At 51.4% G+C, this 12144-nt stretch overlaps 1 protein-coding gene across 2 annotated transcripts in view; it reads left to right on the forward strand.

Annotated features, from left to right (window-relative positions):
• The first annotated feature begins 6956 nt into the window (after positions 1 to 6956).
• The window catches only part of PEMT (phosphatidylethanolamine N-methyltransferase), an 85844-nt gene continuing 80656 nt past the window's right edge, over positions 6957 to 12144 (forward strand). Inside the window, exon 1 of one of the 2 annotated variants that reach the window (XM_050763477.1) lies at positions 6957 to 7136. In XM_050763477.1, the coding sequence (XP_050619434.1) occupies positions 7041 to 7136 (96 nt within the window). In that variant the 5' untranslated portion in view covers positions 6957 to 7040. The remainder of the gene's footprint in view (positions 7137 to 12144) is intronic. The other variant, XM_050763478.1, reaches the window with a different exon arrangement.

The raw sequence follows: 12144 nt of genomic DNA on the forward strand, positions 1-12144 counted from the left end.
TTCTCCTGCCTCAGCCTCCCAAGTAGCTGGGACTACAGGTGTGTGCCACCATGTCCAGCTAATTTTTTGGTTATTTTAGTAGTGACGAGTTTTCACCATGTTAGCCAGGATGGTCTCAATCTCCTGACCTCGTGATTGGCCCGCCTTGGCCTCCCAAAGTGCTGGAATTACAGGCGAGCCACCGCGCCCAGCCACCTCCATTTTTGAAGGATATTTTCATGGGACTTAAATTCAATTCTGACCTCCTTCATTCAGCAAATATTCACCCAGTGCCTGATGGGTGCCAGGGTGTGTACTGGCTGCCGGCAGGAGATGTGGAGGTGGGCAGGGCAGACGATGAGGGGACTGTTCTTGCTCTCCAAGAAGAGAAGGGAAGAGTGTGCCTGGCAGAGTGAACAGGAGGTGCAAAGGCCCTGTGGCTGGAAGGAACCTCAAAGAGGCCAGCGTGGCTGGAGTACAGAGGGCAAGAAGGGCTGGGAAGGTGGGCTGGGCCCGGACCATCCAGGACCTCAGGGCCATGGTGAGGAAGAATGTTTTGCTTCCATCAGACCACAGGTTTCAACTCCGACACTTACTCAGCTGTGTGACTGTGGGCCAGTCCCTTCCACATGAGTCAATTTCCTCATCTAGAAAGTCAGGATAACATTCCCTACCTCACAGGGCTGTTATGAGGCTTAAAGGAAGTGTGCTCTTAAAGTGCTGAGCTTAGGACCTACAGCCAGCAAGAGCTCAGGCAGATTAGCTATTGTTTCCTTGGTTAGGGTTTTTTTTTGTTTTGTTTTTTGTGTGTTTTGTTTCGTTTTTCGAGACAGGGTCTCACTCTGCTGCCCAGGCTGGAGTGTAGTGGGCCATCATGGCTTACTGCTGCCTCAACTTCCCGGGCTCAAGTGATCCTCCCACCTCAGCCTCTTGAGTAGCTGGGACTACAGGTGCACGCCACCACACCTGGTTAATTTTTTTTTTTTCGTAGAGACAGGACTTCACCATGTTTCCCAGGCTGGTCTTGAACTCCTGAGCTCAAGAAATCCACCCATCTTGGCCTCTCAAAATGTTGGGATTATAGGCGTAAGCCACCATGCCCGGCCAGGAACTTCAATCTTTTTTTTTTTTTTTTTTTTTTTTTTGAGACAGAGTTTCACTTTTATTGCTCACGCTGGAGTGCAATGGTACAGTCTCGGCTCACCGCAACCTTTGCCTCCGGGGTTCAAGTGATTCTCCTGCCTCAGCCTCCCTTAGTAGCTGGGATTACAGGTGCCCGCCATCAAACCCGGCTAATTTTGTATTTTTAGTAGAGATGGAGTTTCACCATGTTGGCCAGGCTGGTCTTGAACTCCTGACCTTAGGTGATCAACCTGTCTTGGCCTCCCAAAGTGCTGGGATTACAGGCATGACCCACTGCGCCCAGCCGAACTTCAGTCTTAATAGGTGGGTTTGGTCTCTTATTTAGGTAACTGACTTAGTCACCCTCCCCATTCCACAGACACGGTCAATGAGGCCCAGAAAAGTGGCTTTCCCAAGATCACCCATCTCAGAGTGGCAAAGCTTACAGCATTCATTCACTCATTGTATATTCAGTGCCTGCTTTGTGGCAGAGCTAGGTGCCCAGGAGAGGGCTGTGTACAAACAGATAGAAATCCCTGCCCTCAGGACAGGGCGCGGTGGTTCATGCCTGTAATCCCAGCACTCTGGGAGGCCAAGGCGGGCGGATCACCTGAGGTCAGGAGTTCAAGACAAGCCTGGCCAACATGGCAAAACCCCATCTCTACTAAAAGTACAAAAAAATTAGCTGGGCATGGTGGTGTGCACCTGTAATCCCAGCTACTTGGGAGGCTGAGGCAGGAGAATCACTTGAACCCGGGGTTGGGGGGAAGTTGCAGTGAGCTGAGATTGTGCTACTGCACTCCAGTCTGGGTGACAGAGTGAGATTCCGTCTCAAAAAAAAAAAAAAAAAAAAGACATCCCTGCCCTTAGCTGGGCACGGTGGCATGTACTTATAGTCTCAGCTATTCCGGAGACTAAGTCAGGAGGATCGCTTGGGCCCAGGAGTTTAAACCCAGACTGGGTAACATAGCCAGACCCTGTCCCTTAAAACAAATAAAACAAAAAACAAACGAAAAAGGCCAGGGGTGGTGGCTTATGCCTGTAATCCCAGCACTTTGGGAGACTGAGGCAGGTGGATCACCTGAGGTCAGAAGTTCAAGACCAGCCTGGCCAATATAGTGAAACCCTGTCTCTACTGAACAATAGAAAAATTAGCTGGGTGTGGTGGTGGGCGCCTGTAGTCTCAGCTACTGCAGAGGCTGAGGCAGGAAAATGACTGGCAGAGGTTGCAGTGAGCAGAGATCACCTCACTGCACTCTAGCCTGGGTGATAGAGCAAGACTCCGTCTCAAAAAAAAAAAAAAAAAAAAAAAAAAAAAAATCTCTGCCTTGGTGAAGTTCCCCTCATAGATGATAGGGGATGGACAGGGAATGACTATACAAAATGAATAAGTGCACTAAATACATTTGTCAAATGATATGGCCCATGTAGAGAAAGTTGGGAGAGGCCCATGGCGAGTGTAGGGAGGTCAGCATGTTCAACAGGGTGGAGAAGTGGAACCTGAGCGGAACCCAGAGGAAGTGAGGAGGGTCCTGGGAGGAAATGCGGGGAAGAGCAACCCAGGTGGAGGACACAGCACATGCAAATGCCCTGTGGTGGGTGTGTACCTGGGGTATTTAGGACCTCCAGAGGCCAGCAGGAAGGCAAGGGTTTGTGCTCTGTGGACACTGAGGGGCAGTGAGGCCCTGCCAGCACCAACATCCTTGCTGGTGTTTCCCAGGCTGGCCTAGGCTGTGGTCAACTGGGTTCAGGTGACTTCACTCCCATGCCCTCTTCCCAGCAAGTAGTAGGTCCTTGGGGAAGGGGCTTCTTCCAAAGCTCAGGGCCGACGGGAGTGGGGAGGGAACTCGTGATCAGGGCACACATCTCCAGATGACATCTCCCCTGCCCCAGCTCCCATCCTCTGGTTCCTGGAGCCACCAGGGGTCAGATGAGGGCAATCAGGCCTGAGTCTATGAAGGGGATGCCGGACATTGCAGCCACAGCCCCTCACCACCCTCCTGGTTTTAAAGCACTCCCAGTGACAGTAGGGTTTCTGATAACCTGCAGTACATGCTGTCTGGGGAGCAGCTCTGGCCACCCATCCTGGCCCCTTCCCACCCATCTCCTCCCAGGAACTCTGGCAGGTCCCTAAGCTGTCAGCCAGCCCTGCTGGCCCCCAGTGGTGTCCTAAATCACAGCAGCATGTCCGTGAGTGTGACCTTCACCACCAAATCTCAATTATATAGAAAGGAGGGAAACATTGTTTTTTTGCTTTTTTTTGGAGACAGGGTCTCACTGTTGTCGCTTAGGCTGGAGTACAGTGGTGCAATCACAGCTCCCTGCAGTCTCTCTCCTGGGCTCAAGTGGTCCTACCGCCTTAGTTTCCTGAGTAGCTGGGACTACAGGTGCGTGCCACCACACCCGGCTAATTTTTTTTTTTTTTTTTTTTTTTGTAGAGACAGGGTTTTACCATGTTGCCCAGGCTCGTCTCGAACTCCTGGGCTCAAGCAATCCGCCTGTCTTGGCCTCCCCAAGTGCTGAGATTACAGGCATGAACCACTGCGCCCAGCCTGGACATTTTCTTAAGAGCCCACTGTATGCTAGGTACTTTTGTACGAGTTACTACCTCTAATCCTCACAACAGCCTCACTCAAGAGATATGATACTCAAGAGATATTGTATGATAGAAATATTATTCTATTTTATGAACAGAAAATAGATTCAGAGTAGGGAAAGGTTTAGGTTTTACCCAAAGTCACCCAATAAGCACATGTTCATTTTAGCACTAAAACCGCATTTTAGTGATTGCTGGGAGTTTCTGCAGCCTGATTCAGAATTCAGGAGCGGGGGAGGTGGGGGTAGAGAAAAGAGAGGCCATCAGGAGGTTTGCCCTGGGAGCTGTTCCATGATAAATGGTTTCCTATATCTGAAGAGCTCAATCAAGGGCCAAAAGAGAGATAACCCTGCAGGTAGAAAGGAACTTTTGTTTGGTAAAGCTTCAGGAAGGGTGACTTTGGGTTAATGTGTAGCATGAATAACCACCCCTGTCCGTCAGTGGAGCAGGCCACCTCAAGAGGTGGGGAAACTGTCATCACTCTCATCACTGGGGACATGTAAGCAGAACTAACTTTTTCTGTTTGCCTAAGATGCCGCAGAAGGAATGTTCTAGTGAGGGAGTTTGGCCTGGATAATTTCTCTACAAGCTCTCAGACTTGGGAGCTTTCGAAGGGCCCAGGCAAGTACTTGTGCCCCAAAGTATCTTTGGCAGGGTTTGTTTTTTTTTTTAGATGGAGTCTCACTCTGTCGCCCAGGCTGGAGCGCAGTGGCACAGTCTCGGCTCACTGCAACCTCTACCTCCCAGGTTCAAGCGATTCTCCTGCCTCAGCCTCCTTAGTAGCTGGGATCACAGGTGTGCACCACCACGCCTGGCTAATTTTTGTATTTTTAGTTGAGATGGGGTTTCACCTTGCTGGCCAGGCTGGTCTTGAACTCCTGACCTCGTGATCTGCCCACCTTGGCCTCTCAAAGTGCTGGGATTCCAGGCATGAGCCACCGTGTCCAGCCTGGCCCCGGCTGGAGTGCAGTGGTGCGATCTCGGCTCACTGCAGCCTCCACCTCCTGGGTTCAAGCAATTCTCCAGACTCAGCCTCATGAGTAGCTGGGATTACAGGCGTGCACCACCATGCCTGGCTAATTTTTGTATTTTTAGTGGAGACGGGGTTTCTCTGTGTTGGTCAGGCTGGTCTGGAACTCCTGACCTCATGATCCACCTGCCTCAGCCTCCCAAAGCGTGGGGATTACAGGCGTGAGCCAGGCAGGAGGTTTTTATCTGACTTGTTTCAAGCTGCAAGTCTGTCTGCTGGGTGGGCTGTTTGCTTTTCACAGAGGAAGGGTGGCCCGGGTGGGGTAGGCTGGAGTGGCGCATCGGATTGCATCAGTTCTGGTGTGACCTCTTACGGTTGCCTTACTTTGTTCTCAGATAAAGCAAACACACAAAAATTCGTCTTCTGGGCTTAACAAAACAACAGGAGTGACCAGTTAGGTCAGAAGACTGGAGCATCAGTGAAGTGGATGTGTGGTAGGTGGAGGGAAAAGGCTTGCTAAGAAGCCCTGCCGCTGCCAGGGGCTTCTCAGAAATGGCTCTGCCTCTAGCAGCTCTGCCTGGACACTGAGCAGGGAAAGGCTTCTGACACTCATTAGTAATAGTGGTAAGTCAGAGAACCAGCTCTGAACCTGTATCCCCAGCCCTGCCGGGGGCCGGTGCTTACTGAGCACTTCCCACAGGCCAGTTCCTGGGTGATGAGTTTTACCAACATGTATTTCCCTTTTACTTTGAGGAAAATGAAGATGGGCTCAGTCACAGAGCTAGTGCATGCTCCAAAGCCAGTCTTTCTGTCTCCTTGGTTGGCCTGCCCCATCCTAGCGATGTTGTGAAGATTGGGACTACCTATAAAGCAGCACCCAGTGGCTGCTCAGTAAATGTTCAATACTGGTAGGTGCTGTGGGCCAAGATGGAGAGAAATGGGCCACCTGGAGCAGGAAGCAGCTGACTGCAGAAGTCCTGCCTGAGTCCCCAGCAGGCCGGGTGACTGAGCAAATCTTAGAACCTCTCAGTCTATTTCCCCATATTACATAACACCTGGCTACAAAAGGGTTTCTTTTTTCTTTTTCTTTTTTTTTGAGACGGAGTCTCGCTCTGTCGCCCAGGCTGGCATGCAATGGCGCCATCTCCGCTCACTGCAACCTCCGCCTCCTGGGTTCAAGCGATTCTCCTGCCTCAGCCTCCTGAGTAGCTGGGATTACAGGTGCGCGCCACCACGCCCGACTAATTTTTGTATTTTTAGTAGAGACGGGGTTTCACCGTGTTAGTAAGGCTGTTCTCCAACTCCCGACCTCAGGTGATCCGCCCACCTCGGCCTCCCAAAGGGTTGGGATTACAGGCGTGAGCCACCACACCCGGCCTACAAAAGGGGTTCTTTTGGGACCCAATCATCTAAACTCTTCCCTTCAATTTGCCCCCCTCCATCACTACTCCACAGCTCACCGGTCTTTTCTCTGTTCTTTAGGTACCCGTCCTGTCTCCAGGCCTTTGTACATACCACTCGTCTTGTTTGCCCTGCCCTCACACTTGGTACGTCTGGCACCTCCCCTGCACATTCTAAGCATCCTTCCCTACATTTGATCCACCCCGTTTTTTCCATCACAGTAGTCATCCAAATTATAACTCTTTATTCACGTTTTGTCTTTTATCTCAGTCAGGAGGCAGCGAGGGTGGGGGACTCTGTGTTGTTCCCTCCAGTACCCTCAGCGCACAGACTTGTTCAGAAAATACTCGAGGGTTAATGAGAGAATGAATGAAAGAAAAAATGAGTGGAAGAGGGGTCTTTAGCAGAGCTAAAGAGCCTGGGCGCCGTGGGGGCGGGAAGCTCCAGGCAGTGCTCGTTCCGCACCGCCCCCAGAGTAAAGTGAATTTCACAAGGGGGCGAGGGGCCCTGGGAGTGTGTTACCCAGGCCAAGTTCAACTCCGCAGGGGGCTGGGCGGGAAACTACTTATAGCTACGACCCGCGGCCCCCGGCCTCTAGCCCCATCGCCGCCAGCCAAGGGCAGGGACGCCAGGTCAGTTGGAGGGTCCGGTGCAGCAGCCGGCGACCAAAGGCACCGATCGGGAGGCCGGATCCAAGGGGATTCTGCCACGTGGCTGCCTCGGAACCGGCAGGTTCTGCCGCGAAAGACACTGGGACTTGTAGTTCTCATATCCTCTAGACGCCGTCGCGAGCTCTCAGATAAAGCGGCCTTCGCGGTGACGGGGAACTACATTTCCCAGAAGGCCGGGATATGTTGCAGTCACCAGGAAAGCGCCCCGGCTGGCGGCACTTACTCGGCGCTATAGGGCCGGTTCCGGGGGCGCGTGCCTGCACCGGGGGGCCTTCGTGGTTCCTCCTGAGGCGGCCCCCGGATGAAGAGATCTGGGGACCCGGGAGCCAAGCCTACGAGTAGCTCGGTGGCGGGCCCTGACTGCTGCGGAGGCCTCGGCAATATTGATTTTAGGCAGGTACTGACGGCACCGGACCGCCGCGGAAACGGGGAGAGGGATCTGGAAGGCCCGAGGGGCGTGAAAGCGTGCGGCGAGGGGGCGGGACCGCCAGTTCCCAGGCAATGGAGGCGTGGCGTGGCAGGGGCGGGGCGCTGCGTGCGGGGGCGCTGCGTGCGGGAGCGCTGGCTGTTGTCTCTGTGTGTGCGTGTGCGCGCGCGTGTAAACCTCAGATTGCGTGTGTCAGAGAGGGGGGCGTTCCTGAGCTCGTCTGGTTGTGTGCCCGTGTGTGGCCCTGAGATTGTGTGAGTCTCAGAGGTTGTGCGTGTTAGTCTTTGGACTTGTGTGTGCCTCACTGAAATTATGTGGTGCTCTGAGAGTGTGCGGGAGAGTGAGTGTAAGTGTGTATGACCGAGGCTGTGTGTGACTGAGTGACTGAGCGTGGGCGAGGGTGAAGGAGACCCATTATATGTTTGGGAGTGTGTTGTGTGGCCCCTGCTCCCGTCCATCCCCCAGGGTCAGGAGGCCAGCTTTTGCCCAGAGGCAGGAGAGTGGTGGGGATCCTGCATCTCTCCCAGCCGGCCCTGAGCAGGCTGCAGACTACCGTCCAACCCATTCGGGGCCAGGATGGGTGCGACCGGCCCCAGAAGCTGGGGACCTGGCCTGCCTGCTGAGGCTGCCCTCTACAGAGTCCTAGGCCGGAGAGCGCCTGTCCTGGCATCTCCCCAGGCTCCCAATTCCAATGGATTCCAGTTTCCAACCTCTCCTGCACCCTTCAATCAAAGCTTCCTCTTAGATACTCCATTTATCTTTTTCATCACCCACTCTTCATGAAGCCTGTAAGGCACATCTCTTCTCCAAGCAGCTTCTAATCCAGTTCCTTCACTCCCTTCATTCCTTACTCACATGTGCATTTATTCACTCACTGATCCAGCCAGTATGATTCAGGGCCTGCTGAGGGCCTCCTGTCACTCAGAAGGTTAAGGGCACTTCTCTCACTGAGCTTTCATTCTAGGGAGGGAGACTGTAGGCCTGGAAAGCCAGAGAGTCCTCTGAAGGAACTAACACCAGTTAGTGTTTTGAAGAGTGAATAGCTGATGGGGAGGTGGGATTGAAATCCCAAGAGAGCCTGTTGCCCTATCTGCGAGGGAGGGACCTGGGATCTGAGAGCCAAAGGGTCAGTCAGTGGGGCAAGATGCCCCAGTGGAGGGAGGCAGGTGCGAAGCCCTCCAGGAGGCGCAGGAGCAGATGGGCCGCTGGCCCTGAGGGAGCGCAGGACCGTTGGCCAGATCGGTGCTCAGCAGAGGAGAGGAAGAAGACTATTACTTTAGTAAACTGTTCATTGAATTACAACATGCAGTCAGATGAGTGATGGGTCCTACCCCTACAGCTCCTGCATTTTCACCAGGTAAACCTATATCTGATAATCCTCAGATCAAGATGGGAGGTCATGATCACCTCCAGGGGCTGCCCTCAGAAGCCACCGCGTAGAAGGGTGGGTGAGGGAGCCGTGTAGAAGGGGGGCAGAATGCAAGAGGGCAGTGTCCTGTTGCAGACCTAGCTAGGGGCTGCCCCAGGGCCTGCCAGTGGGTAGGGGAGACTAACTGGGTGTGTGAGGGATGGGCTTTTCTGCTCTTTTCCTTTCTCCCTGGGGCTGTGTAGCTGGAGAGAGCTGGGGCTGGGGTTCGGGTCAGGGTGACCCTCGTTGACTAACATTCTGTTTTTCTTCTGCTGTCCTTGTTGGTGCAGTTAAGCTTCCTGTTGCCAAGGGATTTTTCTTAAAAAAAGAAGGAAAGAAAGAAACACACAACATACAACATTACGTATTTGCTTATGTGGTAGCTCTCCTCCCTCCTCAATCGAAATCTCTGGTTTTAAAATATGTCAGTCCCTGGCCTGAGAGAACTGCAGGGTTTTTCTTCACCCCGTGGGTGTCTGAGCTGCAGGATCTCAGGTGCTAACCCTGTGCTGTCCAGTAGAAACATCATGTGCCACATGCATAATTTGAACCTTTCTAGTAGCCACGTTAAATTAGTAAGAAGAAATGGAAAATAGCAAAGAAATAGAAAAAATGATTTTAACAATATATTTTCTTGTTACCAAAATATATATCAAAATTATTTCATCCCGTGGTACTCCAAGCTTGTGGCACCGCCTGTGACCGGTGGCTGCCATGTCATAACAAACAGTGCTGCTCTGGGTACCATGCCCTCCACCAGCTCTTTTCTGGGCCTGCTTCAGCAGGTACAGAATCTTGCATTTGTTTTTAATTAAAAAAAAAAAAAAAAAAAATCAGCCGTTGGGGCCGGGCATGGTGGCTCACACCTATAATCCCAGCACTTTGGGAGGCCGAGGCGGGTGGATCACCTGAGGTCGGGAGTTTGAGACCAGTCTGACCAACATGGAGAAACCCCGTCTGTACTAAAAATACAAAAACTTAGCCAGGCATGGTGGCGCATGCCTGTAATCCCAGCTCCTCAGGAGGCTGAGGCAGGAGAATCACTTGAACCCGGTAGGTGGAGGTTGCGATGAGCCGAGATCATGCCATTGCGCTCCAGCCAGGCCAACGAGAGCAAAACTCTGCCTCAAAACAAAAACAAACAAACCAAAAAATCAGCCGTTGGACTGAGGAGTTAGGGTGAGGAGTGTGCCCGCTGCAGCCTCATTGACTGAGGCCCTTTTGCTCCTTGTTGCCCTCCTTGCCAGGGGAGTCTGGAGCCTTGCTCCTCAGCTGGGCAGCTGCCTGAAGGCAGTGGGGTGGCAGGTGGACGAGAGCAGGGTCTGCGTCTTGCTGTCCACAGGCAGGGGCACCTCCAGGATTCAGAAGATGGCTCCAGTAGGGCCTAGGGGTGCGGGCACCGAGGCTGGCAGAGCACACTAAGGTCCTCAGAGCAAGGGCACATGCCCAGGTCTCAGGTCCCTTTTCCATAGAGAATCACCTGCTTACCAGAGCGGGTGAGTGATGATGTCTCCAGCTTGGTGTTGGTGTCAAGAAGAATGGGGACAGTAAGACCAGAATGAGATGAGGGGTATAGAGAAGCCTTAGGAAGTGTCGAGTGCAGCCCACCTGAGGGTGGTCTTCAAGAAGGCGAAGCCCTTGTATTCAGAAGGCTCAGAGACCTGGGGCTGGGGACACAGGTCACTGTGTGTAGTACGGGCACCTGAGCAGGGCGCTGGAGGCAAAACCCTGATGCCTTTCAGAGAAAGATGTTTGCCTCTATACAAAATGGTTTCTAAAACTTTTTTGATTGTATTACTTTAGTTGAAATAAACATTAGGCCGTTATAGTAGATGAGTTAGTCTGTAGTGTTTTCAAGGCCATACATTTTGTCTTCAGTAATTTTGGCATCACCCAAGACAGAGCAGGGTTGAGGCTTTCCATGGCAGCTCATCAAAACCTTGGGCAAATGACAGAAACGCTCGGAGCTTGTTTCCCCTGCCTCTGTTGAGATGATACTGTTTTTCCTCATTGAGCTGTAAATATTAATTACATTGATGTTTTGAATGTTGAACCAGCTCTGGATTCCTGGGGTGATCCCTGGTTGGTCCTGATGTATTATCATTATCCTTTGTATATATTGCTGGATTTGATTTGCTCTAATTTTTGGGGGGATTTTCTTTCTTTGTCTGGTTTTATTTGATTGATTTATTTTAAGACAGAGTCTCGCTCTGTCGCTCAGGCATGTGTTCAGGAGTGCAGTGGCGTGATATCAGCTAACTGCAACCTCTGCCTCCCGAGTTCAAGCAATTCCCCCACCTCAGCCTCTGGAGTAGCTGGGTTTACAGGTGCACCCACCACCATGCTTGGTTTCTTTTTTTTTTTTTATATTTTTAGTAGCAACAGGGTTTCACCATGTTGGCCAGGCTGGTCTCGAACTCCTGACCTTAAGTGATCCACCCGCCTTGGCCTCTCAAAATGCTGGGATTACAGGCGGTGAGCCACCGCACCGGCCTGGTTTTAGTGTTAGGGTAATACAGTGAGTTGGGAAGTGTTGCCTCCCTCTTTCATATTCTGGAAGAGATTGTGTGGAATTGGAATTATTTTTTTCCTTAAATGTTTGGTAGAATTCATCCAGGGAAACCATCTGGGCTCAAGGTTTTCTTTTTTTAGGTTTTTAAGCCATGAATTCAATTCCTTTAAAGGATAAAGGATTATTTCTTGAATGAATTTTGGCAGTTGTGTCTTGCAAGAATCAGTTCATTTCATCTAAGTTACTTAATTTGTGTTATTCATAGTATTCCCTTATTATCACTTTAATGTTTGTGAGGTCAGTAGAGAAGTCCCCTCTTTTATTTCTGATATTAATGTTTTGTGTCTTTTCTCTTTTTTTCTTGGTCAGCCTGGCTGGAGGTTTCTCAATTTTATCAGGAAAAAAATTTTCCCCAAAGAACCAACTTTGGGTGTGATTTTTGTTTTCTCTGTTGTCTTCCTGTTTTCAATTTGATTGATTTTTGCTTATCTTTAATTTTTTTGTCCTGCCTCCTTTGGGTTTAACTTATTCCTCTTTCTCCAGTTTCCCTCCCTCCCTCCCTCCCCCTTCCTTCCTTGTCAGAGTCTCCCTCTGCTTCCCAGGCTGGAGTGCCGTGGTGCAATCTCGGCTCACTGTTCAACCTCCATCTCCTGGGTTCAAGCGATTCTCCTGCGTCAGCCTCCCGGGTAGCTGGGATTACAGGCACCCTCCACCACGCCTGGTTAATTTTTGTATATTTGGTAGAGACGGGGTTTCACCATGTTGGCTGGGCTGGTCTTGAACTCCTGACCTCAAGTAATCTGCCTGCTTCGGCCTCACAAAGTGCTGGGATTACAGGTGTGAGCCACCACGCCCAGCCACTCTTTCTCTGATTTCTTAAGGGCAAAGCTTATATTCCTGACCTGGGACTTTTCTTCCTTCCTAATAGAAGCCCTCCCTTAGCCGCATCCCACAGGGTCTCATGTGTTCTATTCTCATTTTCATTCAGTTCAAAATGTTTCTAGATTTCCCAAGACTTCCTGTTTGGCCCTCGCGTGCATTGTTTCCACGATCGCTTT

This window comes from Macaca thibetana, chromosome 16 (genome assembly GCF_024542745.1).
Source record: "Macaca thibetana thibetana isolate TM-01 chromosome 16, ASM2454274v1, whole genome shotgun sequence".
NCBI classification, from domain to species: Eukaryota; Metazoa; Chordata; class Mammalia; order Primates; family Cercopithecidae; genus Macaca; species Macaca thibetana.